The sequence below is a fragment of the Armigeres subalbatus genome, chromosome 2 (assembly GCF_024139115.2).
Source record: "Armigeres subalbatus isolate Guangzhou_Male chromosome 2, GZ_Asu_2, whole genome shotgun sequence".
Classification (NCBI taxonomy): domain Eukaryota; kingdom Metazoa; phylum Arthropoda; class Insecta; order Diptera; family Culicidae; genus Armigeres; species Armigeres subalbatus.
In genome coordinates, this window is record NC_085140.1 from 274,580,671 (window position 1) to 274,605,485 (window position 24,815).

At 39.7% G+C, this 24,815-nt stretch overlaps 1 protein-coding gene across 2 annotated transcripts; it reads right to left on the reverse strand.

Moving 5' to 3' along the window:
* Positions 1–1,549: 1,549 nt before the first annotated feature.
* LOC134212258 (mitochondrial Rho GTPase) lies at positions 1,550–23,418 on the reverse strand. Of its 2 annotated transcripts, XM_062689951.1 has the most exons (8): positions 22,842–23,418; positions 22,509–22,776; positions 22,245–22,450; positions 22,009–22,161; positions 20,814–21,602; positions 20,343–20,749; positions 2,831–2,893; positions 1,550–2,403 (listed from the first exon to the last, which is right to left on the reverse strand). In XM_062689951.1, exons 2-8 carry the CDS (start codon positions 22,705–22,707, stop codon positions 2,268–2,270), a joined length of 1,953 nt encoding a protein of 650 aa, XP_062545935.1. In that variant the 5' UTR covers positions 22,708–22,776; positions 22,842–23,418; the 3' UTR covers positions 1,550–2,267. The 2 variants fall into 2 exon arrangements, with proteins under 2 accessions (XP_062545935.1, XP_062545936.1); XM_062689952.1 differs by lacking the exon at positions 2,831–2,893.
* Between the last annotated feature and the right edge of the window lie 1,397 nt (positions 23,419–24,815).

Sequence of the window (24,815 nt, forward strand, 5' to 3'; positions counted from 1 at the left end):
TAGTTTTCATCTGCGGTCTCAAATCAGCGAAAGACGCCGACGTCAGGACACGGTTCCTAGCAAAACTCGAATCAGACCAGACTGACACAATAAACCTGGGGCCTGTTTCCGTCCACCAATTAGAACGTGGTCAATTTGTGATTCTGTCTGCAATGGTTACTTACATGGGAACACACAAGGAACCGTAGCTTCTTGTTAACCCTTTCCTTCCCATGGTAGCTGTAGAGCTCCATCAAATTTTGCACCTTCCAACATTCATCGAATTATTTCAACAACAAAAAGCAGTATTTGGCACATCTTTATGGTTTCATTAGACTGCAAATATAATCAATTTTGAGTAAAAATAGTGGAACTAATGAAAAAACCCAAATTTATCCACCAGTGGTGATTATGCCTTTCTCGATTCAATGTGTTGAATTCGGATTAGTATGGTAAATGCAACGTAAATTGCCTACATTTTGGCGTTTAAAAGCTTTGATGTGATTATATCACGCTACATAAGAATTACTCAACTATGAGAGTAATGGATTGCGTCACGGCTAAATTGATTAATGACTCAAGGTGGTTATACAACAAAGCCACAAATCGGCCATCTTGGAAACCACGTGCTTTTCCTAGTGATTTTTCAAGAGCACGAATTGAGAGAACAACAACGCCCATGGGGATGAAACATCTGTAGATAGTTTGCTTACTCATGCTGAACAATCGACTTTAATTTCAGCATTGTACGACAATTATTACGCTAGATTTGAACTTTTGACAATAGGAGTAGAAAATTCACCACATGGCTTAATTATATAATCACCTTAAAGTGTGCATGTAAACAGCGTATTTGTTAAAAGAAAAATAGAAATATTATTCAAACCGCATGAGTTATTAGCAAACAAAAACAATAGTGTCCAACTAGGAAAGTTTCTCCGTCGAATGAAACTAGTTGCACTCGAATCGGTCAAGTCCTTCTATATGAAACGTGTTTAACAAAAAAAATCCCGGGGCTACACACATCCAAACACACAAACACACACACACACACACACACACACACACACACACACACACACACACACACACACACACACACACACACACACACACACACACACACACACACACACACACACACACACACACACACACACACACACACACACACACACACACACACACAAACAGACGGACATTTACTCAGTTTTTCGAGCTGAGTCGATTGGTATATAACACTATGGGTCTCCGAGCCTCCTATCAAAATTTTGCTTTTGGAGTGAAATTATAGCCTTCTGGTACAACTTTGTTGTGCGAGAAAGGCAACAATCAAGTAAGTATTGATTTACAATCAAAAACTTTTTTTTTTCGTTTTCCACTAATTTTAGCTATGCCAAATAACTTTTGTTCTAACATTTTTTTCCATAGATGATTCCTTCCTATTGAAATCTTTGAAAAAAGTCGTGGGAAAGAGAAGGTTAAAGAGGCGATCGTTGTGTTGGGTTTTAGGGAAATTGTTCTTCCAATTCTATTGAAGGGAATTTAACATGCATGTTATGCATTTGTAGTATTTATATCCGATCATTAATAATCGTCGAACTATTTTACATTCTCTGTTCTATTTCTAGACTCTGACATTTCTTCGATAAAATAATGGAAATTAATTTGGGCTAGGGGCTGCTTGCCTAATTTTTTTTGTTGGGGCGTAGAACCACTGCGTCCATTGAGTTGAACTTTTGTGGTTGCCTAATACACAATATAGTAAGAAAAATAGAATAGTTCAAGCGATTGCCGACCTAGTTAGTACGTTTACGTAGTTTTTTGTGTTTCAATGCAGGTCTAAGAACAACTCATATTGCGCCAACTGAATTGAGTTGGATGGTTTCATAAAATAAAATATTTATTGCAGTGTATTACTGGTAATAAGGAAGTAAGCTAAGCTTTAGTTTTGGCGTTTATATTGTTATATACTTTAGAAGAAGTTGCATAGAGTCCAGTCCACTAGATGCCATTATAAAATTGGCCATTGCTAGGAATTCTGCAGCGAGTCAACTTACTATTGCAAACATTGCGATAATTTCTGTAGAAGTTCTTCTGAACAGTTTTAGCCAAATACAACTTTGTAACCGTAATCTTCAGTGATGAATATTTACAATAAACCCAAACGCAACGACAGCGCACTCGCCGCTTCTGTTGTCACGTCGATTGGTAAAATTTATGTTTGTTTTCAGAACTCATTTCTACCTGATGAAGATCCTATGTTTCTAATAAGTGGCTAGACCGATTCATCGCGCGTGCGAGCTGGAACCATGGAACGCCTTCACAACGAAAAACCCAACTATGGTGGCTGCTGCGATCCCAAGGCCTGCCTTCCACCACAGCAACGGATCGCTGGACATTAGGTTGAACTGTTTCAGGTGACTGTAAATAAGAGTTTTGAATGGAAAATGAATTAGAAACATTTATTTTAAAAAAATCTAAAACTTGAAATATAAAAGTTATTCATTATGTTAGTGAAAAGTTTGGATAAATTAGAGCCAATTATAATAGGAATACAAGAATAGTGTAGTATAGTATAAAGTAATGGAAATGTTAGTAATGTTCTAAAAAACTTGAAATGAAGCTGTGGAGTAGGCTATAGGCTAAATATTATGGAATATTTTTGCTTTGTCTATTCCCGATCACTTCGCTCCTATTAAAATAATATTTTTTGATAATGTCATTTTATCGGGAATAGACGAATAAAAACCAATTAGTCATGCACGACAGTGAGAGGTTAGTTAGAATGCCCAGAAGACATTGTTGTATAGGTACTAGGTTCACATTTTATCCGACAGATTAGACTTACGTTTGTTCCCATAACTGCACCAATCTATGTTTATAGAAAAGAATCCACGCGGCTTGGAAACGACTAGATAAAGAAAAAGTGTGCTTTACTTGTAACGTTTTGGTGACAAGGTGCTTAAAAAGTCTAACTACAGGGAACTACGAATCACACAACCAATCTTCTTTCGAAGATATCTTAGTTCTAACCATTAACACCTTATTTAGAAAAATCAAATACTGTGTATTATACTATATTTGTAAGTATGAAACACCACTCTGGTATTTATAAATATATGGGAGATCACCCAGTGATGGTTAATGAAATAATGTCGCTTTCATCATTGATGTCGCCACCAAGTGACTAACTAAGGGGCCGTCCAGAAACCACGTGGTCATATAGGTGGGGATGGGGGGTTTGGAAAATGACCACGATAAGCCACATGGGGGGAGGGGGGTTTTGCTCCCGAACCACGTGGTTTTTTTACACGAAAAACTCTTGGTGAATAACAATAGCGGTGTAAAAAATACAAATCATTAAAATTTAATGATTTAATCATTAAACGCAAAGCGCATCTCAGGGCCGATGCCCACGTAACGTCTTTTTAACTCAGCGTTAAAAAGACGTAGGTGTGCATCGAGAAAACCCAGTAAAGCAGCGTCGGTCGTAACGCCGATGCATATCTGCGTTATTTGACCTAAGATGCCTTAGATCCTATTTCCATGAAAAAATAAACGAAAAAACAGGTTGCGATTCAGTCTCAATTTTCACAAAAAAAAATTTGGAAAGGAAAAATGGAAAAATATAAAAAAAAAAAAATCCGCCGCGGATGGTTTTTGGCATTACGCCGCCGACACTTTTGCATCAGCAGACTGCAGTTACAATTTGGAAAAATGTTCAAGTTTTTACAATAATCCAAGTAAAAATCTTAAGAAAAAAACTTCAAAAGAATTTCTTGTGGATATTCAGGAAAAATCCAATAAAGAATTTTCCTGTAAAAACTTTGACATTACTTCATACAATCCTGATAGAGTGCTGGCATTCAGAATTATTTTTGAACAATTCTCTCTGAAAAATTTTGCTTGGAAATTTTGCTACAAAAAAAACTATAGGTACTATTATAGTACCGTTGCCGTTGGACGCATAAATGTCACATGTTACATTTTACCATTTTTGAGGTTTTGATGTCTAACGTCATAATTCTATACGTATTTTTGAAATATTTTGGCAAAACAAAGGTGTTTTGATAAGAAAATTATTTTGAGCTTTTTAGTGGAATGTCTTCACTTGTCATAAGACGAGTTTATACCATCCCATTGAATTCCACCACTTAATTGTATCTTGACAGATACGTATTTCGACCTCAACAGTAAGGCCGTCTTCAGTGTCTCGTACTTGACTCGTACTTGACTCCAAGTCGAGTCAAGTACGAGACACTGAAGACGGCCTTACTGTTGAGGTCGAAATACGTATCTGTCAAGATACAATTAAGTGGTGGAATTCAATGGGATGGTATAAACTCGTCTTATGACAAGTGAAAAAGGGAAAACAAAGGTTTTATTCTAGAAAACTCGAAAAAAAATCTGAAGTCAATTTGTCACATTCGAACAAATGGACGCATACTTGTCACACTGAGATAAATGGACGCATATTTGTCACACTAAAAAAAGAGATATAACTATCACATAAAAAGACACATAGCACTGCGTGATGTGTCCTGAGGACCGTCCAAAAAATGTACCATGCTTTTAGGGTCATCTACAAACCACGTGGATAGTTTAGAAGGGTGGCTGGTAAGTGTACAAGGTCTTTCCTTACTTTCAGAATTTGTATGGACGGTTGTTCATGAAAAAAGAGGGAAGGTATTATATTGTCTAAAACCTCTCCAAGTATATCGTGAACGGCATCTTGGGAGAAGGCGATATGAAACTGGGACATAATTAAAACATTCAAGACCCGTAAAAAAGTGATAAAGAGGAACCCTTTAGCAAACTCATTATTTTTGTAAAACTTATAGTCATAATTATTGTAACATGTTATGGCGATAAAATTTATTCAAAGTATGAAACAAGTTCAAAGATTAATCAGAAGCTTCTTGCTTCGTCGGAAGATCGGTAACAATAGGTTGAACTATAGATAGTAGAATCTGATCGCTAAAAATTCAAAGCAGTCCCGAGGGAAATACATACAATTTTCGGTGGAAAAAAATGTTCATATTTTCATATTTTTTTTACATTCTAATGAATTTCTTCGACAAATTCTTCTTCATTTCCAAAAATAGTTTTTCGAACATTTTAGGCAAAACACTTCAAAATGTTCAGTCTCCAGTTAGCCTTGCGAGCAAAGGTGTAGGATTGCCAAACCGGAGATGGTAAGTTCTCTTCTCGACACCCTAGGTATAGTGTATCCATCGTACTTGCTACACAAGATATATAATCGTGCAATGGATGGCATATGAAAGCTTTTTTTTTATTACTGAGGAAATGCTATTAGAATATACTAAGCCAATGCCACATGAAACACTTTAATATTTCCGTTGGTTTTTTGTTTTTGGATTTTTTTTCAAATTTGGAATTTTGAAATATTTTTTTTTTTTGAATACTTTTTCACGCTCTTTGTGAATTCTATCACATTTTTTTTTTTAATTTTCCAAGTATTTTTTTATTCGAGGCATTATTTAGAATTTCCACGGTAGAGTCTATGGATTATCTTCAAACAATTCTTTGGATTTTCAAAGAATAAATCTTTAGAATTCTCAAGGTTCATATTTTTTGAATTTGCACCACAAATTCTTCCAACATTTCATCGGGAATTCGTTCTTCTTCGGGAAGTCATTTTGATTTCTTTGTAGGTTCAGCTAAACATTGCTTTAAATCTTTACCATGCAAAGATGCACAGGAAATGATTAAGAAATTTTCACATCAGAAAAACTTTAAAATTTGGATTTATTTTAAAAGGAATTCCTACTGAAAATGCTTCAAAGTACAACCTTTACAAGTACTACAAAAGTACTCACGCTCCTCTAATGTGGACGTGTACAATACACATGTGGAAGTATTGGTTTGAGAAATGGATTGCGAGTGATTTGACTATGCGTCCAATTTGGGAATCTCGAGCTCGTTCAGTAGCCGCTAGGTTGCGAAGGCCGACGGAGGTCCTTCGTAGCTTAGTTGGTTAAAGCACCAGTCTAGCGTACTGTAGGGTCATGGGTTCGAGTCCCATCGAAGGGAAAGTGGTTACCTCCAATACATTTTCCAAATAAGTATCTTCCACATAACGTACATATTCACATATGAGTTTCATAACATTGTAAATTAACGTCCAAGTCGGGTGGTTTGATCCCCGGAAATAGGCAATTACCTTTGATTGAACACAATTTATTCGTTATTTCCAATTGTAAAAACATCGGAATTTCCTCGGGAAATTCATTATTGGTGTTTCAGATGAACTTTTTTCGATTTTCTACTGGAAAAGGAATTTCCATCGGAAATATGTTGGCATATTCCGAATAATTTATTTTAGAAATTAAAAACAAAACTGCTGAAAATTTCTTTTGGAAAACAAAAAAAATCCATTGTAAATTTGGAAGAATTTCCTTTGAAGATTCATTAAAGTTGCCCAGGATTTTGAAAAAAATCTTTAGAGATTCTGTAAAAAAAAGTAAGCTGGATTTTTTTTCTTGTTTATACTGGAAGTTCTTCGGAATTTGATGTTTGTTGGAATTTTCATCGTAAATATGCATTTCAGATCCTTCTACGGATTCTTCTAGTTCTTCAAAATTTCTACCGAACATTTTTCGGAACTCTTCCACAGAATTTCGGAAAAAAATGCCGTTGAAATTCTAAAAAAAATCCGTGGAAACTCGGAAGATTTTTTTGTCCATATTCCGTTTCCCTTGCAACTCCAGAAAAATTATTCTTGAAAATCAGGAAGATCTTGGAATTTAAAATTAATCCAAGCAATAAATGTAGGTAATTATTTAGGCTAAAGAAGCCTAGTTTTTATGATATTGAACAATTAGGATAATTGATCGAAAATTTTAATAATGCACCTAAATGTTCTAAATACACAAAATTCTAGTAGTGCGTATGAAAAAGGTTATTACATAGAGAAACTTGCATTTAAAAAATCAACATGAAATTCTAAATAAAATGCTTTTTAAATTCATAAAAGAGTCTTAGAACTAAGAAGATTCCTGTGATATGAAAAAAAGTGGCAGTGTTCCAGAAAAAAAAAACACTCCAATTCCTAAAACAATCTAGGTTAAAAAATAGTATTATAATAACGATTGAAATTGAATTCCAAAACAAATCTCAACCCTTTCAGGGCGGATGGGTTATATATGCCCAGCTTTTTAGATTGTCTTCAAAATCACAGAGCTAGGCCACAATTTTCTTAAGTAAAATTGTTCATCTAGATATTGGCTTTACAGAAAAAAATATGGGAGCTCAAATTTGACTGACCCTGAAAACTCAGATATCCGAAACCTTGGGAAGATTTTGATTCTAAGAGCATGCAAGTGAAGTTGAAATGTTTGAATCATTCTGAACACTCGAATAAGATGGGTCATCCTGAACGTTAAGCCAGTGATTAATATATTATAATAATAATAATAATAATAATAATATTCAGGAATACGAGATGCTCAAGGTACTCCAAAATGCTCTCAAGCCCAGCCCACGATATCTACCAGATCAATCAAAACATTTGCAATATCCTCATCATCGGTATATATCCAATCCGATGCAATTTGATCTGATCCTAATTTCCATTAACATGAGATGCAAGAGACAAGGTACCCAACATTATCTTGATTAATTGAAGTCATATCAACCCGAAGGACCTACTGGGATATTATATCATACATCATTCATAAGTTGATAAATTGGATAAATCGAATCATCCGAACTCCAAAATAATAATTGGTCTATATTACATTCATTCCTCATAAATTCATTCCTCTATGAGTCGCTTATGAAACGACCATTGACTGGAGCATATTCGAGATGTGGAATAGAAGTTTCTTGGAAAATTATTCGAAAGAACCATCAGAGTGACCGAGAAAATATTTTTAGTATGGCATCATTGGCTTCCACGAGTCTATATCAAAATAAAATTTCAATGAAGAATTTGAAATTTTGAGAGTGAGCCAGCTCAGAAATTTTCCATAATAAAATAGGATTATTGCCAATTAAGAAATCAGGGTATGAGTATTAAATAAATATAGAATTACTATTATGCAGAATTAATAATGCAAAATTTCCATAAAGAGTTGAAAATTTTCCGCAAAACAATAATAAATTAGCACTTGTAAAAGCAAAAATTGCAATTATGAAATAAGAATTTTCCATAAAAAAAAATCAAAATGTTCCATGGAAAAAATACAAAAATTTGGTTTCTGGATGGCCCCTAGAGAAAATCTTTCGAAAATATTACGTAAACCGAATAGCTTAGGTTATATCATCATATCATTAGGTCACCTGTTTGAGAATTTCACATTTGAATTGTCAATTTAAAAAAATGCTTAGATAGTAGCTAGATATCAGCTAGATAGCAGTTAGATAGCATAGGGATCAACATGTAAGGTCTGTATAATACCCAAAGCCTATAACACAACCCAGTTTTCACTGGATATTTTGCAGGAGGCATTGCTGCTTCAGAGTAGAACTAAACAGTGGAATGAGCTGAATTCCCATATTCTGTACCCTAATCTACAGATCAGGTTATATGGCTCTCATATGTTGAGATCACTACCTTGTAGTTGCAAAAATTATTGCGCGACTTTCCAGCGTCACAAATTCACGAAACAACAGAACGATGCGTTTCAATAACCAACGGTTGTCAGTTGAAGGAGTTGCTTAACAGTACCACCAGACCTGGCGACGTCAACAGATTGTGAGAAAATATCCACGAAGCTGTGACTACAACAGCGCAGGACGTGTTACGCAATGGTTGGTTTGATGTGGAGTGCCAGCGAGTGTCGGACGAGAAAAATGCTGCCAGGAGTCGAATGCTAGTGGCTCGTACCCGTTCCAACAGAGAGCGGTACAGTGTAGAAGGCCAAAAAAGAAACGAACCCACCGCAGAAAAAAGGCAACACGAAGAAAGCGTGATAGCTGAAGCGCAAGAGAACATGGATAGAAACGATATGCGGATGTTTTACGCAACTGTCAATGGCGCGCGGCATAAGACTACGTCGGTGCCCGCCATGTGCAATGACCGATAGGGGATTTTGCTGATAGACAAGACTATGGTGGCAACCAGGTGAAAGGAGCATTTCAAAGATTTGTTTAACGGTGAAAATGAAGGTGTCCCAAGTAACCAAAAGTTCCTTTAAGGGTACGTTTTTCGCTTTATCAGCTTCACTGAGCTGCTTAAGCGAAAAACGTATTCTTAAAGGAACTTTTGGTTACTTGGGGTATTAAGGAGTAGGATGGGCATGAGAGTGATTCAAATTTTTGACTTTTCTGCTTCCCGATGCTTAACCCAGTACTGTAATTTCTCATTTTCAATGAGAGATGTCACGCGATGTTTACATATCTGCCCCTTTCAATATCTATAGAAATGCGAAGGATGAATGGCATGCTACAAAAATCTCAAAAAATATTTGTTCCGTGACAGGGCATGAAAAAGTGCAATATCTGCTTTATTTTTTTTGTTTGTTACCACTTTCATCACGGTGAATGACAGGAGTATTATTAATGTATCGACTAGTCACTATTCTTCGTATATATTTGCTAGAATAACTTGAAAATTTTAATTTTAAAATAAAGCACAACATCCTTTCATGACTGCCTTTCATGCGAAATTGATCAAAGAACCCACGATTCTTTCATTTGGTCGCCTGAAATAGAAAAAGGCGCTTCGCTCTCTGTCTTATGACGATCACGACCTTTTCCAGTACTGGCTTAACCTTCCTAGTGCATTAAAAAAAAGTTACACATTGTGCATTAGCGGGTCAAAAATGACCCCAAATTGAATTCGCTCCCAAAAGTTCATTTTCGAACCGATTCTCAATCTTTTGGAACCAAATTGAAGGTATGGAATCCACGGATGTCGCTACGGGCAATTTGGCCATTCTGGTTCCCAGGAATCGATGTTGAAGGAACATAGATTCTTAGGCCAATTTTTGGCGTGATTTCTTGCCTCTCGAAGGGTGATTTTGGAAATGCTAATTAATTTGCGTAGCAATAATTCTATTAGAATGTAGCCATTGTCCATTTCCATGGATCAACACAATTCCTGGTTATTTCACGGTCCGGTGTCCCTCCGGAAGATCCGGAACATCTGTAGAAGTGGTCAATTCATTGAACTCATCCTAGAAGAGCGCGGTTTTTTCCAAAGCTTTTAATTATCGAACGCTGAGTAACAAATGATTGTGATGACCCATTGTGATAGACCTGAGTGGCCACCGGAGTTCCTTTAGAAGATCCGGAACATCCGTAAAAAAGGTCAGTTCATGAAACTCATCCTAGAAGTGCGCGTTTTTTCCAAAGCTTTTCATTATCGTACTTTGAGTAACAAATGATTGTGGTGACCCAATTTGGTGGACCTGGATGGCCACCGCAAGTCCTCCAGTAGATCCGGAACGTCCGTAAAAATGGCCAATTCATGAAACTTACTATAAAAAGTGCGGTTTTTTCCAAAGCTTTTCCTCATAGTACTTTGAGTCTAAAAATTATTGTGGTGACCCATTTTGGTGGACCTGGGTGGCCACCGGAGGTGATCCAGTAGATCCGGAACGTCCGTAAAAATGCCAATTCATGAAACTTATCATAAAGGGTGCAGTTTTTCCAAAGCTTTTCCTCATAGTACTTTGAGTAGCAAATGATTGTGGTGACCTATTTTGGTGGATTCTGGTGGCCACCGGAAGTGCTCCAGAAGATCCAGAACGTCCGTAAAAATGGGCAATTCATGAAACTTATCATAAAGAGCACGGTTTTTCTAAAGCTTTTCATTATCGAACTTTAAAAAAAAAATCTTTCTATTATCGAACTCTGAGCAAGATACGAAGGAATGACGAGACCCGTTCTTATTTACCAAAGTGACTACCGGAGGTCTTACGGAAGATACGGAACATCGGTTAAAGTGGTTAATTTATGTAATACATACTAGAAGATCCTATTTTTTTTAATTTCCTTGTCGTACTCTGAACATGAAATTATTGCCGTGACCTTTTCTCACGGATGTGAGTAGCAACCAAAGGCCCTCCGGAATGTCCGTATCACACGTAAAAGAGATCAATTCATAAAACCCACCTTAGAAATGGCGTGTTTTCCATAGAAGATGAAGCACACTATTCTTCTAAACCTTTTTATTTTCCTAATTTTAGAAACAAATGATCGTAACCAATTCGCATGGATTGCCCACTGTATGTCTTCAGGTACATTCAGATCATCCGTAAAATCGGTCAATTCATGAAACTTGTCATAGTTTTCCTATTTTCGTATCCTGAGTAATGGATGATCGTTGTAACCCGTTCTCAGGAACGTGTGTAGTCACGAATGAAACTCCGCAAGTTAAAAAAAATCTGTAATTATAGTCAATTCATAAAAATTAAGATGACACTTTTTTTTTTGAAAGGACAATCACATTAACCCAGAAAATATTTTCAAGTATGGCATAATTTGCTTCCATGATCGATATTCACCATTCACCACAAATTGACCACTTCAACGGATGTTCCAAATCTTCCGGAAGACCTCGGTAGCCACCCAGGTCCTTCAAAAAGGGTCATCATAATCATTTATTACTCAGCGTTCGGTGATTCAGCTATTCCATGGTGAGTTTTATGAATTGACCACTTCTAATGATGTTCCAGATCTTCTGGAGGAACTCCGGTAGCCACCATAATCATTTGTTACTCAGTGTTCGATAATGAAAAGCTTTGGAAAAACCGCACCCTTTTATGATAAGTTTTATGAATTTGCCATTTTTACGGACGTTCCGGATCTACTGGAGGACCTCCGGTGGCCACCCAGGTTCACCAAATTGGGTCACCACAATCATTTGTTAGTAGTACGATAGTACGATAATGAAAAGCTTTGGAAAAAACGCGCACTTCTAGGATGAATTCCATGAATCTATACCATTTCGTCGAAAGACATTTCGTCGAATGACATTTAGTCGAATGACATTTGGTCGAAAGGACATTACGTCAAATGGACGTTTGATCGAAAGGACATTTAGTCGAAAATGATTTTTTAACCCACTAGAGACGTAGGACATTTGATCGAATGACGTTTGGTCGAAAGGACACTACGTCGAATTGACATTTAGTCGAAATCAGTTTTCTGAAAGAATCTTCGTACATTTGGTTATATGACGTTTGGTCGAAAGTGGATTTTCGAATTGATAATCTTGGTACATTTAGTCTAATGACGTTCCGTCGAATGGATATTTGAAGAAAAAGAACTTAAGCCAATAACAATTAAAAAATAAATGATTTATTGCGGTATTCCTAAAAGTCATATAATTATTGTTCTAAGATTGTCCAAAGAATGATGGGCTGAAGAAAGAATAAATAATACGAAAACGGTGAATATTGCGAAATTATTCTCGACTGGATATTGACTTCCGCGAACCCCTCTAACCGACTACATTGAATCTATACCATCTGGTCAAAAGAAATGTAGTCGAATGATGCTTCGTCATTACACATGACGCCGAATAGACATTACTACCGTTACACGCATAACTGTCCCATGTACATCGGAAATTCCAGCAAATATGGGACGAATATGCGTTTGATGGCAGATTAGGTCATATGATCATTTGGTCGAAATTAAGTTTTCGGCCAATAACTAACGAATTATGGTTCAAAGACCATTTTATACTGAACTAATTATTGTATACATATTGAGTGGAAGAAAGAGTATCAATGAAAAGAATAAAAAACCATTTCCATTCCACAATCATTTGTTACTCAAAGTACGATAATGAAAAGCTTTGGAAAAAGCGCACTTCTAGGATGAGTTCCATGGATTGAAAATTTTTACAGACGTTCCGGATCTTCTGGAGCACCTCCGGTGGTCCCCCAGGTCCACCAAAATAGGTCCCCACAATCATTTGTTACTCAAAGTACTATGAGAAAAAGCTTTGGAAAAAACCGCACCCTTTATGATAAGTTTCATGAATTGGCAATTTTTACGGACGTTCCGGATCAACTGGAGGACCTCCGGTGGCCACCCAGGTCCACCAAAATGGGTCACCACAATAACTTGTTACTCAAAGTACTATGAGGAAAAGCTTTGGAAAAAACCGCACTTTTTTATAATAAGTTTCATGAATTGGCCATTTTTACGGACGTTCCGGATCTACTGGAGGACTTCCGGTGGCCACCCAGGTCCACCAAATTGGGTCACCATAATCATTTGTTACTCAAAGTACGATAATGAAAAGCTTTGGAAAAAAATCGCATTTCTAGGATGAGTTCCATGGATTGAAAATTTTTACGGACGTTCCGGATCTGCTGGAGCACCTCCGGTTGTCCCACAGGTCCACCAAAATAGGTCCCCATAATCATTTGTTACTCAAAGTACTATGAGGAAAAGCTTTGGAAAAAACCGCACTTTTTATAGTAAGTTTCATGAATTGGCCATTTTTACGGACGTTCCGGATCTACTGGAGGACTTGCGGTGGCCACCCAGGTCCACCAAATTGGGTCACCACAATCATTTGTTACTCAAAGTACGATAATGAAAAGCTTTGGAAAAAAACGCGCACTTCTAGGATGAGTTCTATGAATTGACCTTTTTTACGGATGTTCCGGATCTTCTAAAGGAACTCCGGTGGCCACTCAGGTCTATCACAATGGGTCATCACAATCATTTGTTACTCAGCGTTCGATAATTAAAAGCTTTGGAAAAAACCGCGCTCTTCTAGGATGAGTTCAATGAATTGACCACTTCTACAGATGTTCCGGATCTTCCGGAGGGACACCGGACCGTGAAATAACCAGGAATTGTGTTGATCCATGGAAATGGACAATGGCTACATTCTAATAGAATTATTGCTACGCAAATTAATTAGCATTTCCAAAATCACCCTTCGAGAGGCAAGAAATCACGCCAAAAATTGGCCTAAGAATCTATGTTCCTTCAACATCGATTCCTGGGAACCAGAATGGCCAAATTGCCCGTAGCGACATCCGTGGATTCCATACCTTCAATTTGGTTCCAAAAGATTGAGAATCGGTTCGAAAATGAACTTTTGGGAGCGAATTCAATTTGGGGTCATTTTTGACCCGCTAATGCACAATGTGTCACTTTTTTTGTTGTGGCGTTCCTAGAGGTCGCTTATAGCTGGTTATCACCCCAAAATTTTCCTTTCCAAAAGTTAGGAAAAGTCAGAAAATTTCAACGCCCCATCTCATTTGATTACAAAGCTACAACGTTTTTAAATCATCTCTGGGCCAAAATAGACCCCAATGCACTAGGAAGGTTAAACGATTGCATTAGCTAATCTGGGTATAATTTGAGTTAGCACCCGCAGTTTGCAGATTGTATGCAATTACTATGGAAACAGTAACGTTCCTGATCGCCTCCCATTAGGCTCTAAAAACATATGAGTACATAGGCAATATAGAAAATTTTACAAGGAAACAGGCTGTCTTTGTTGCCAAACTATTTGTCGCTTGTGGGAAATTAAATTTAACATCTAAACAGCGGTTCTCAACCTTTTTCTTGAAAGGTACCCCTTCAAACTTTTGCATTAATTGAGGTATCCCCGCTTGGAAGTAGCCTTCCAAGCCTTTTGAAGAATAATTCCGAGCCCTTTGAAGTGAGGCTTCCGAGCCTCTTGAAAGAAGCTTCTGAATCTCTCGAAAGTAGGCTTCCGCAGCTTTTGATAAAAGGCTTCTTAGTCTTTTGAGCCACTTAAAAGAAGGCTTCCGTTGCATCTTGAAAGGACGCTTCTGAGCCTATTGATAGAAGAATTCCGAGCTTCTTGAAGGCTTTCGAGGCTCTTGAAAGGAGGCTTTCGAGCCTCTTAAAATGAGCCTTCCGTGCTTTTTGACAGGAGGCTTCTGTTCTTCTTAAAAGGAGGCTTCTTAGCCTCTTGATTCAAGAGTTGAATTAACAGTATTGAAAGCAGCTTCTGAATAGCTTAAACATATGGAGGTATTGAAAGCAGGCTTCCGAGCCTCTTGAAAGGAGGCTTCCGAGCCTCTTGAAAGGAGGCTTCCGAGCCTCTTGAAAGGAGGCTTCCGAGCCTCTTGAAAGGAGGCTTCCGAGCCTCTTGAAAGGAGGCTTCCGAGCCTCTTGAAAGGAGGCTTCCGAGGCCTCTTGAAAGGAGGCTTCAGGCCTCTTGAAAGGAGGCTTCTGAGCCTCTTGAAAGGAGGCTTCCAGGCCTCTTGAAAGGAGGCTTCCGAGCCTCTTGAAAGGAGGCTTCCAGGCCTCTTGAAAGGAGGCTTCTGAGCCTCTTGAAAGGAGGCTTCGAGGCCTCTTGAAAGGAGGCTCTGAGCCTCTTGAAAGGAGGCTTCCGGAGCCTCTTGAAAGGAGGCTTCGAGGCCTCTTGAAAGGAGGCTCTGAGCCTCTTGAAAGGAGGCTTCCGAGCCTCTTGAAAGGAGGCTTCCGAGCCTCTTGAAAGGAGGCTTCCGAGCCTCTTGAAAGGAGGCTTCCGAGCCTCTTGAAAGGAGGCTTCCGAGCCTCTTGAAAGGAGGCTTCCGAGTCTCTTGAAAGGAGGCTTCCGAGCCTCTTGAAAGGAAGCGAGAAAAGTTATTACGGAAATACTGAATCGTGGGAAATTCAATTTAACATCTAAAAGAATAACATCAATATCAATAATGAGCATTTTTGTTTTCTTCATAACTTTGCTTCCAAATGACAAATGGCTTTGAAACAACAACTGTTTTCAGCTTGAAAAGTATTCGATGTAGTCAATGTGTTGATTAAGGGTCGATTTTCACAGTATTTTCCATACAAACTTTTGATGACGTGTCCACAAGGAATGTAAAATAACAACATTGTCCTCTCTTGTAAATGTTGGGACAAACTCAACTCGCAATAAGCGTTTGTCCCAAACTGCAACAGAATAGGACAATGATCGCCTGCCGCGCATTTTGAGAAGTAGTCGGTTTCCGATGATGTTTTTGGTTAAATAAGTATCAGTTATCATAGTTTAGACATAAACTTAACCATCTGTTGACATGATTTGTGTTTTACTTTTGAAATATACAAGTTATCGCAGTTTGAAAAGTTCACAACAATTACCTCTCCATGTTTGTTGCAAATAAAATGGAACGCAACAATGTCTTTATCCTCTGCAGATGAGGACAAAGAGTTATCGCTATTCTCTTTTGTCGCTTGTTTTTTGCATTTTTCAGCGACAATTACATTCCTTGCGTGTGCACAATTAAAATGGCAAATGCAATCGTTTGAGCATCGGGGGGCGAAAAAGTGAAAATTTGAATCACTCTAATTGGCATAGTCGGCGACGGTTAAACCGTTAAACTGTGAAACCACCAACGCTGGACGAGGTAAAGAAGGTTCTAAACGAGCTGAAAAACAGTAAAGCTGCTGGGAAGGACGAGAACCCGGTCGAGCAGAGCAGCTGCATCAATCGATTCACCACATTATCTAGAAAATATAGGAGGATGACCTGATATACCCAATATATAAAAAAGGGCACAGAGTAGAGTGTGCCAATTACAGAGGAATCATCCTTCTGAACTCGGCGTACAAAAATCTGACGCGTATCCAACCTGCGATTTTATGCTTAAATGTTGTGAGGTTATTTTTATCAGAAATGAAACCTGGAAGCACTACTAACCATTGGTAACGATCTAGATGGTCACTTATATAAACCAGCCTAAATTGCCGACATTACGACCTGCCGACTCATCGTGGCCGAAAATGACTTGGAACAACATCTACCGATAATACCATTGTCAGCCGATATTACGTCCCCATCCAAAGGGATATTCACACAAGACGATTTCCCTCCTAACGAAATCGTGCTTCAAAAACAATCAGTCCCCTCAACAATGGAGCCTAGTGCTGAAGACAGAACAATACAAAGCGACGACGAGTGGACCGACATTTACGACGATGCATCACACTTCACGTCATCATTCATCACACTTCGTCCGAACGTAACGATGCTACAAACAATCGACGACGAATGATCAGTAATTGGCCGACCCAACTGATCAGCTGAAACGCTGGTTCGATCACTTCGAACAACTTTTCAAGCCAGGCACCGCCACCTCGGAATGATTTGCATAGGATCCGACGTTTAACACGCGTCAATACCGAAGCTCCATCACTGCTAGATCTTCAAACAGCCATTCAAAGCATAAACAATGGAACAAAGCCCCAAGGGTCGATCGCATATCAGCCGAGATGCCCAAAGCTGACCCCATTACATCCGCTCAACTACTGCATCGTTTATTTCGTAATATCTGGTACACCGCAACTTTCCCGGTCGATTGGATGCGAGGTATCTTAATGAAGGTGCCCAAAAAGCGTGACCTGACTGTATGCGATAACTGGCAAGGCATTATCTTGCTGTGTACCGTTCTCAAAGTTCTATACAAAATTATCCTAGCCCGGATTCAGGAGAAGATCGATGCGACTCTTCGACGGCAGCAGGCCGGATTCCGTGCCGGAAGATCCTGTGACCATATTGTCACGCTCCGTATCATTCTGGAGCAGGTCAACGAATTCCATTGACTACGAGCTTTCGACCGTCTCAATCACGAGAATATGTGGGGTGCCCTGAGACGCAAGGGGGTTCCTGACAAAATTATCGGCCTCATCGAAACACAGTACGAGGCTTTTTCGTGTAGAGTGCTGCACAATGGGGTCCGGTCCGACCCTATCCGGGTCGTAGCTGGTGTGAGGCAAAGATGTATTCTATCACCGTTACTGTTCCTCATCGTAATCGACGAGATTCTGGTAGATGCGATTGACCGTGAACCAAACCGCGGGCTGTTATGGCAGCCTATAATCATGGAGCACCTAAACGACTTCGAATTGGCTGATGACGTTGCACTCCTCGCGCAATGGCGCTCTGATATGCAGAGTAAGCTCAACGACCTTGCCGAGCGCTCCTCTTCGGCAGGTTTAGTCATCAACGTCAACAAAACCAAATCGTTGGATGTAAACACGGTGACTCCTTCCAGTTTCACAGTAGCCGGGCAACCAGTGGAGAATGTTGAAAGCTTCCAATATCTTGGTAGCCAAATGGCGTCAGACGGCGTTACCAAGATCGACATAGGCGCACGAATCAAGAAAGCAAGGGCTGCCTTTGTTTAAGAAATATCTGGAAAAACAGGCAGACAAGTGAACGCACCAAAATACAAATTTTCAACTCTAACGTATCAGTGGAGAACACTCAACGGCTTCAGGTGTTCATCAACAGATGCCTGCGGTATAAAATGCGGGCCTAATGGCCTCACAACTGGATCTCAAACAATGAGCTACATCGTCATTGTCACCAGAGGCCGATAGCAAAAGGAATTCGGGATCGAAAGTGGGGCTGGGTCGGCCACACTCTTCGTAGGAACGGAAACAAAATCTGTAAACAAGCATTAGACTGGAACCCAGCGGGACATCGCAGCAGAGGCAGACCCAGAGGCTCTTGGCGGCGAAGCCTCAATAAAGAAATAAAAGAAGTCGACCGAAATCTAACCTGGCTACAGGTTAAAGCGATAGCTGGACAACGCTCAGCATGGAGATCTTTCAAGTCGGCCCTTTGCACCACCGGAGGTGTACAGGATTCATAAGTTAGTAAGTAAGTTACCCGTTATTTCGTGTCCAAAATGATTACAGAATCCTTTACAGATTATCAGAAATCATTCATCCAGTAGTGAAAATCTGTGAAAACGAAAGTAGGCAATGCAAAATACTCGCGAACACTTGTTTTGCCTTTTTCTTGCCTTCCCTACTAGGGTAAAGTACCCAATAGTGGACCCCCAACCAATAGTGGACCCTCCAGCCATGTTTGTATTATTATGGCACAATGTAAACATTTTGCTATGAAATTCCATCGGAGTCAGTCCTATGGTTTGATTACATGCATTGGAAATGCTATGGAAATTAATATTAAATTATTTTTACAATTCTATAAAAATAAACACGTGAGTGTCCATTAAAGGAATATTTTGGGGGTCCATAATAGGAAGAAGAACGTCCCAAAACGGAACATAAAAATCAAATGAAGTGTCGACTATAGGGAAGCAAATTCCTATTATGGACCCCCAGAGGGTCTACTATAGTGCGAATTCAGTCAGACTTTAAAATGTTAATTTCAACGAATAACGTCCTGTATTTGAGTGTTTTATGTATGTATCGTGAAGAGGAGATATAGAACTTGGTATTAGATGTCAAGCAGAATTAATATGTTGAAATTTTCTACTCCTTAGGACAAAAAGAGCAAAATTTCGCTACTAGGGGGTCCACTATTGGGCATTTTACCCTACTTACAGAGAAAACAGAAAAACGAACCCCGAAAAATGTCCGTGAAGCTTCGCAAGGTCATTCGGGTTAATTTGCAAAATGTCATAAAACAACCTCGGAACATGTTTATCAAGGATGTTCAAGCAAGTGAGCAAGAATACATTTTGTTTATTGTTATTGTGCTTAACTCAAGTGAAATTTCAGGACTGATTTGCGATTTGGGCGTAACTTATTTTGTACACAAACATTGAAAGACGAATTCCTGCTAAATCAGGCATTTCCTGGGAAAACCAAGGTATGTATCCGACAGAATAAGCTTCCTATTATCGGATAAGGGAATTGGTTTTGGAGAAAAGCGCTTGCATTCCACAGAATCTTTAACACAATGTTTGTTTACAATATAAGTTACGCCCAAATCGCAAATTGGTCCCGATTTATCCATTGTACCTATTCGAATTTCGAAGTAACCACAAATATACTCTCGAACAAAATACTGCCCTGCTTTTTGTCTTTGCTCTGCCCGTACCCGTTCCCGTACATACTCGCGAACAAAGCAAGCGCCAGAATAATGCAGGCGGTAGGTTCGCGCGAGTGTGGCATTTTTGGCCCAATTGCACTCTTTTCTTACTCGTGAAGCGAGTATTTCCTCTACTGAATAAAACACACACAGTAAACGTTATTTCATTAAAATCATTGTTGTTTGCGGTTATTTACGAAAATAAAAAGAACGACTAAAATTTTCAAATTTTTTGGGTGACAAAATCGGGTCGAAAACGTGATAAAATCGGAGGTACACGAAATCAAGGAGTGACAAAATCGAGTCAACACTGTATTCTGGTTCAGATAGCTTATAAAATATGCGTAACTATTTGCAAATCTAGTCAACGTTAATTTGATAAAAAAAAATACTAACGCAGGGATAATCTCTGTTAGCCAACTTACTATAAATGACCATAGTCCATAGCCACCACTATTTTATTAAAAGCCTTTGCTTATCCGTAAAACTATTCACGGGATCTTTAACTATGCGAGCTTGCTTCTCAACGAATGAAAGCTAAAATTGTCATTTTTTAAACCAAAAAAACTACAGCAGCTTCAATTAACTCAATCATGCCATAATAACTCATGATACTCACGGAAATGCAGCCATCGTCGCCAGCTTCGTGTAGATGTCCTTTTTGTTGTGTTTGATGCTGAAGTACTGCGGTGGCAGTAGTTTATACTTGTGGCAGAAATCCGGCGACTGCAGCAGATACTCCTGCCGAATTTCCTCCATATCTGCCTTGGCACCGACTATCAGAACAGGAATCTTACTCTCGGCAAAGTACTTGATGTATATCCGCGCGATATATTCGAATGATTTCGGATCATTGATATCGTACACCAGGCAGGCCACGTCGCAATTAACTTCGCTCGGTTGCAACGGGTCCAGCACTTGGCGAACGTCAATGTCTCGCAGAGCCAGATATTTTTCCTGCCCGTAAACCTGAACGGTGTTGATGGCAAACTGGTTCGTACCTCGTATATCTTTGTCTGTCAATTTCTGTAAAGCAAATTTTGATTAGTGATATTTAAACTTTTAAACCAAGAAATACGATGGTACTTACTCTCATATCTTCAGCTAAGAATGCTCGACAGAATGCTGTTTTGCCAGACCCTTTGGGACCAATCACGTGACACATGTAAACGGATCGACTATTCTGTTTCTTAGCCAAATCTATTCTCCGCTCTCGGGTAATGTGTATTGCCGCCAACTGGGACTCGTTTTCATGTACGTTGAAACCTAGATAGGCCAAGTATTCCAGAGTTTTATTCAAATCGACTAGCGTCATCAGTGTCCATCGACACATCCACCCATGTAGCGTTGGCCAACCATTTTCATTGGTCGGGACGGTTCGCTTGATATCGGTTGAAAATGGTGGGCAAGGGCAGGCGCTGAACACAACACGGAACTCCTCCGGGGAAAGTGCATTGTCGCCATCACGATCGCTTCTCTCGAATAACGAGATCAAAAATTGCTGACCACGATGGGATAGTTCGGTGCTGCTGCCTGGCGGGATTTTTACGGTTGGATGAAGATAATCTGAGCTCATTTCCAAGTTCTCGTTGTAACCAAATCTACGCAATACAGCCCAAGTCGTTTCGTTACGTCCGCGTTGGATGAATAGGCAATGAAGAAAGAGGAAGCCCTTTAGTGTTACTGAATCATTACGAATTCCATCTGGGGTATTTTTCATTAAAACGGCTTTCACTTCATCCAGGACCTGAGGCTGCAGTGGCGCATTGAAACACCGGCGTTGAAAATGATTCAGTTCGTAGTCGTTCAGCAGACCATCCCCATCAATGTCGCACACTTTGAATATCCGTATCAAAGCTTTCTTGCAAGCATCGGTTAGCTGAAAATTACAATTATTGGAATGTAACTGATTACCAGGTTCTGATTGCCTAATTGTTTTTTTATCGAAAAAATAAAATAGTATTTCGATTTTGGGGCGTTATCGATAAATCAAACAGGGGCTGTCCATATACCACGTCACGTGGACAGGTTTTGGTCAGGATTAGATACCCCCTCCCCCAGTGTGGACAACTGCTCACATACATTTTCAACAATTTGTATGAACCGTGGACATTCGCCAAACACCCCCTCCCCCCTAAGCTGTCCACGTGGTATATGAAGAGCCCCACAAGCTTTTTGGTAACACTGCCTCGCATCATGTTAGCAAAATAAATTCTTTGCCTATGTTACATACTGATCAAATAGAGTAAAATACTATTTCGACCAATTGAAAGTATCGTACTCACATCTTGTTCCTCCATGATATATAGTGGTGCTGTCGGATGAAGAACCGCCTTTTGTGCGTAGTAGAACATTTCCGAGATATTGTGCAATGTTTTCGCGGAGCACTCCACGCAACTTTCCACTTCTGGGAAGTCCTCCATAATCGACAAGACATGCTAAAGCCCCAAATATAACACATATGTAGTTCATCACTCAAAAGAAAATAAAAACGATCTTAGTAATACCACTTTGCACTTACGTCTATTGTTGAGTAATCGATGAGATCAATTTTATTTCCAACGAGTACGACGGGTTTACGCTGCTCACCGGAATACTCCCGGATCACAGGGAGCCAGTGCGTGGTAATTCTATCCAATGATTCATCGCACTCCACCGAGTAGACTATACAAACGACATGCGCTTTCTGAATTTCTTCCGCCAGGGCTTCATCCGGTTGTTCGGTAGCTGTTCAAAAGGTTGTTATAGTTATGTATAGAAGTATTTCATTGATAGCATATATTACCAGAATAATCCACGATGTTGGTTGGAACCTGTTCCGGCGTGACATCAGCCGGGATAGTAATCTCCTCTGCTTTAGTGGGCACATCTTCCGGAAACTCTTCACTAACGAGCGAAAGGATTAGGGACGTCTTCCCTACGCCCTGATCCCCCACAAGTAGAATCCGTACATGCCGCCGATGTGATGCAGACCATGCCACCATTATCGTGTGCAATTCTTTATTCCTATCTCCCCCAAATCAGTCCACCTTACTCACATCTAGGGAAGAGTACTGATAGGGAATCAAAACATGAACATTACCCGATAAGACTGTCATCAAGAAAACTTCGTACTTACACAATCGATTGTTAAAATTGCTACACCATCAATATCTGCACAAAGGGATTTTTTATAAAGATTCCGCGAGATTTTTCTCTTCGCAGATTAAAAACAATCAAAACGGCTCCCACGACTCTTCTTTGGCTTCTGTTCGGTGGGGGTCAACGGCGCATAAAGCGGTCCCACAGCATTAAATCAACATAAAATTATGCTTCACGTCTCTTCCTCGCACCTTTCCGTGCTCTTGAAGCACCAGACACTGCTTTCGATTGCGATCAATGAACCTTTCATTTAATGTCGAATCAACACTGCCTAATCTAATTTTTTCCTTCCTGTTTCCAAAAGATTAGCAAACACCGGGAATAACTCTCGTGGCATCAACTTCCAGCAAAAATACACTCCCCCACCGAGTTTTCGCTTGATGATCAATCCGTTCTGCGCTTTTCCTCCTGCCACTGTACTTTGTTGTTCTGCTATACACACTTTTCGACTTGCCGACGAGCCGCGGGTTACGAAACCATCAAGGCACGACGGGCACGACTGTCTTTAGCTGGTTCAAAAGAAAAACAGTGCGCGTGAAAGGAAAACGAGGAAAATGCACTGCGCAGAGAGGGTGACACTGACAGTGTGACAGTCAAACTATATATTTTCCAGTTTTGACAGATTCTCTTTATATTCGTGTCGGGGAGTGAGCAAAAAAGCAAAGAACACCCAAATATGAACACCCCCAGCAACAGGGTGTCCCAAATGACCTATGCAGTTGCAGTATTCAATCTGATTTACAGGATTTAACCTTGGATATATGATCCGCTTTTGTCTGCAAACACCTGCTAACCGCCAACTAGTCGATGGGATTGCTTTTCTTGGACTCAGCCAAATCAATCAGATTTCGAACTTTCAATCAAACATGCTCGACTTGAATGCACTGTCGTTGAGGCTCCGGACGCCGTTGTGCCGCTTAATGGGTCAAACAGGGTCAAACTAGAAATACTAGAATAAGAGATCGGCAAAGACGCCATCTTGTTTCCAATCGAACCGTCAAAAGCGGTTCCAAATCGACTTGTTTACTTTTTTCACCCATAAGAGGCAAGCAAAAAGTTCAAGTGATGCCAGTATTATTTCCACGATATCACACCTTTTCATACGTTGCCATTTCGACAGTTTTTCACTCCGCCGGTCTCTGGTTATAGCGACCCGGGACAAGCGCGGTGTCATCATCATGAATAGACATAGACCGCTGTCATCATTGAAATGCAGTATGAAAAACATATAGTCCAGGACATCCTGGCTACGATCTGGCGATGGGCTAAACAATAGGATGTCAGTGGCCTGGGTTATAGGGTTGCTGGGTCAAACACAATGAATTATTGGCAGTGGCTGATTTTCTACTCGCCGCTTCCACATCCAGGCGCTATCGTATATGCGCAAACAGCCAGCAAGAGTTAACCGCCAGAAATTTGTTTGGCGAAAGACATCTAACGCGGGTTTCTCAAAATTAGGAACTTTTCATGAAAAACTATTTGGTACCGGTTATGGAACGTGTCCTCTACTACGCCTGCAAATATTTTTCGATGAAGGTGCTTAATTTTGAGAAATCGCTATAGATGCCTTTCGCCATATTGATTCAGAAAGTTAACTCCTAGTGTGCCGGGTTAATTACGCTCAAAGCAGGCGATTCATTGATACGTTTGGGTGCGTTTTGACAGTTTTCCCATGGGAAAACTGTCAAAACGCACGCAAACGTATCAATGAATCGACTGCTTTGAGCGTGCTTACAGCGGCACACAAGGAGTTAACTTTCTGAAATCAGTATAGCGAAAGGCATCTAAGGTTCGATTTCTCGAAATTAAGCACCTTCATCGAAAAAATATTTGGTAGGCGTAGTAGCGGACACCATCCCTCATAACCGGTACCAAATAGTTTTTCATGAAAAGTTCCTAATTTTGAGAAAACCAGCGTTAGATGTCTTTCGCCATACAAATTCCTGGCGGT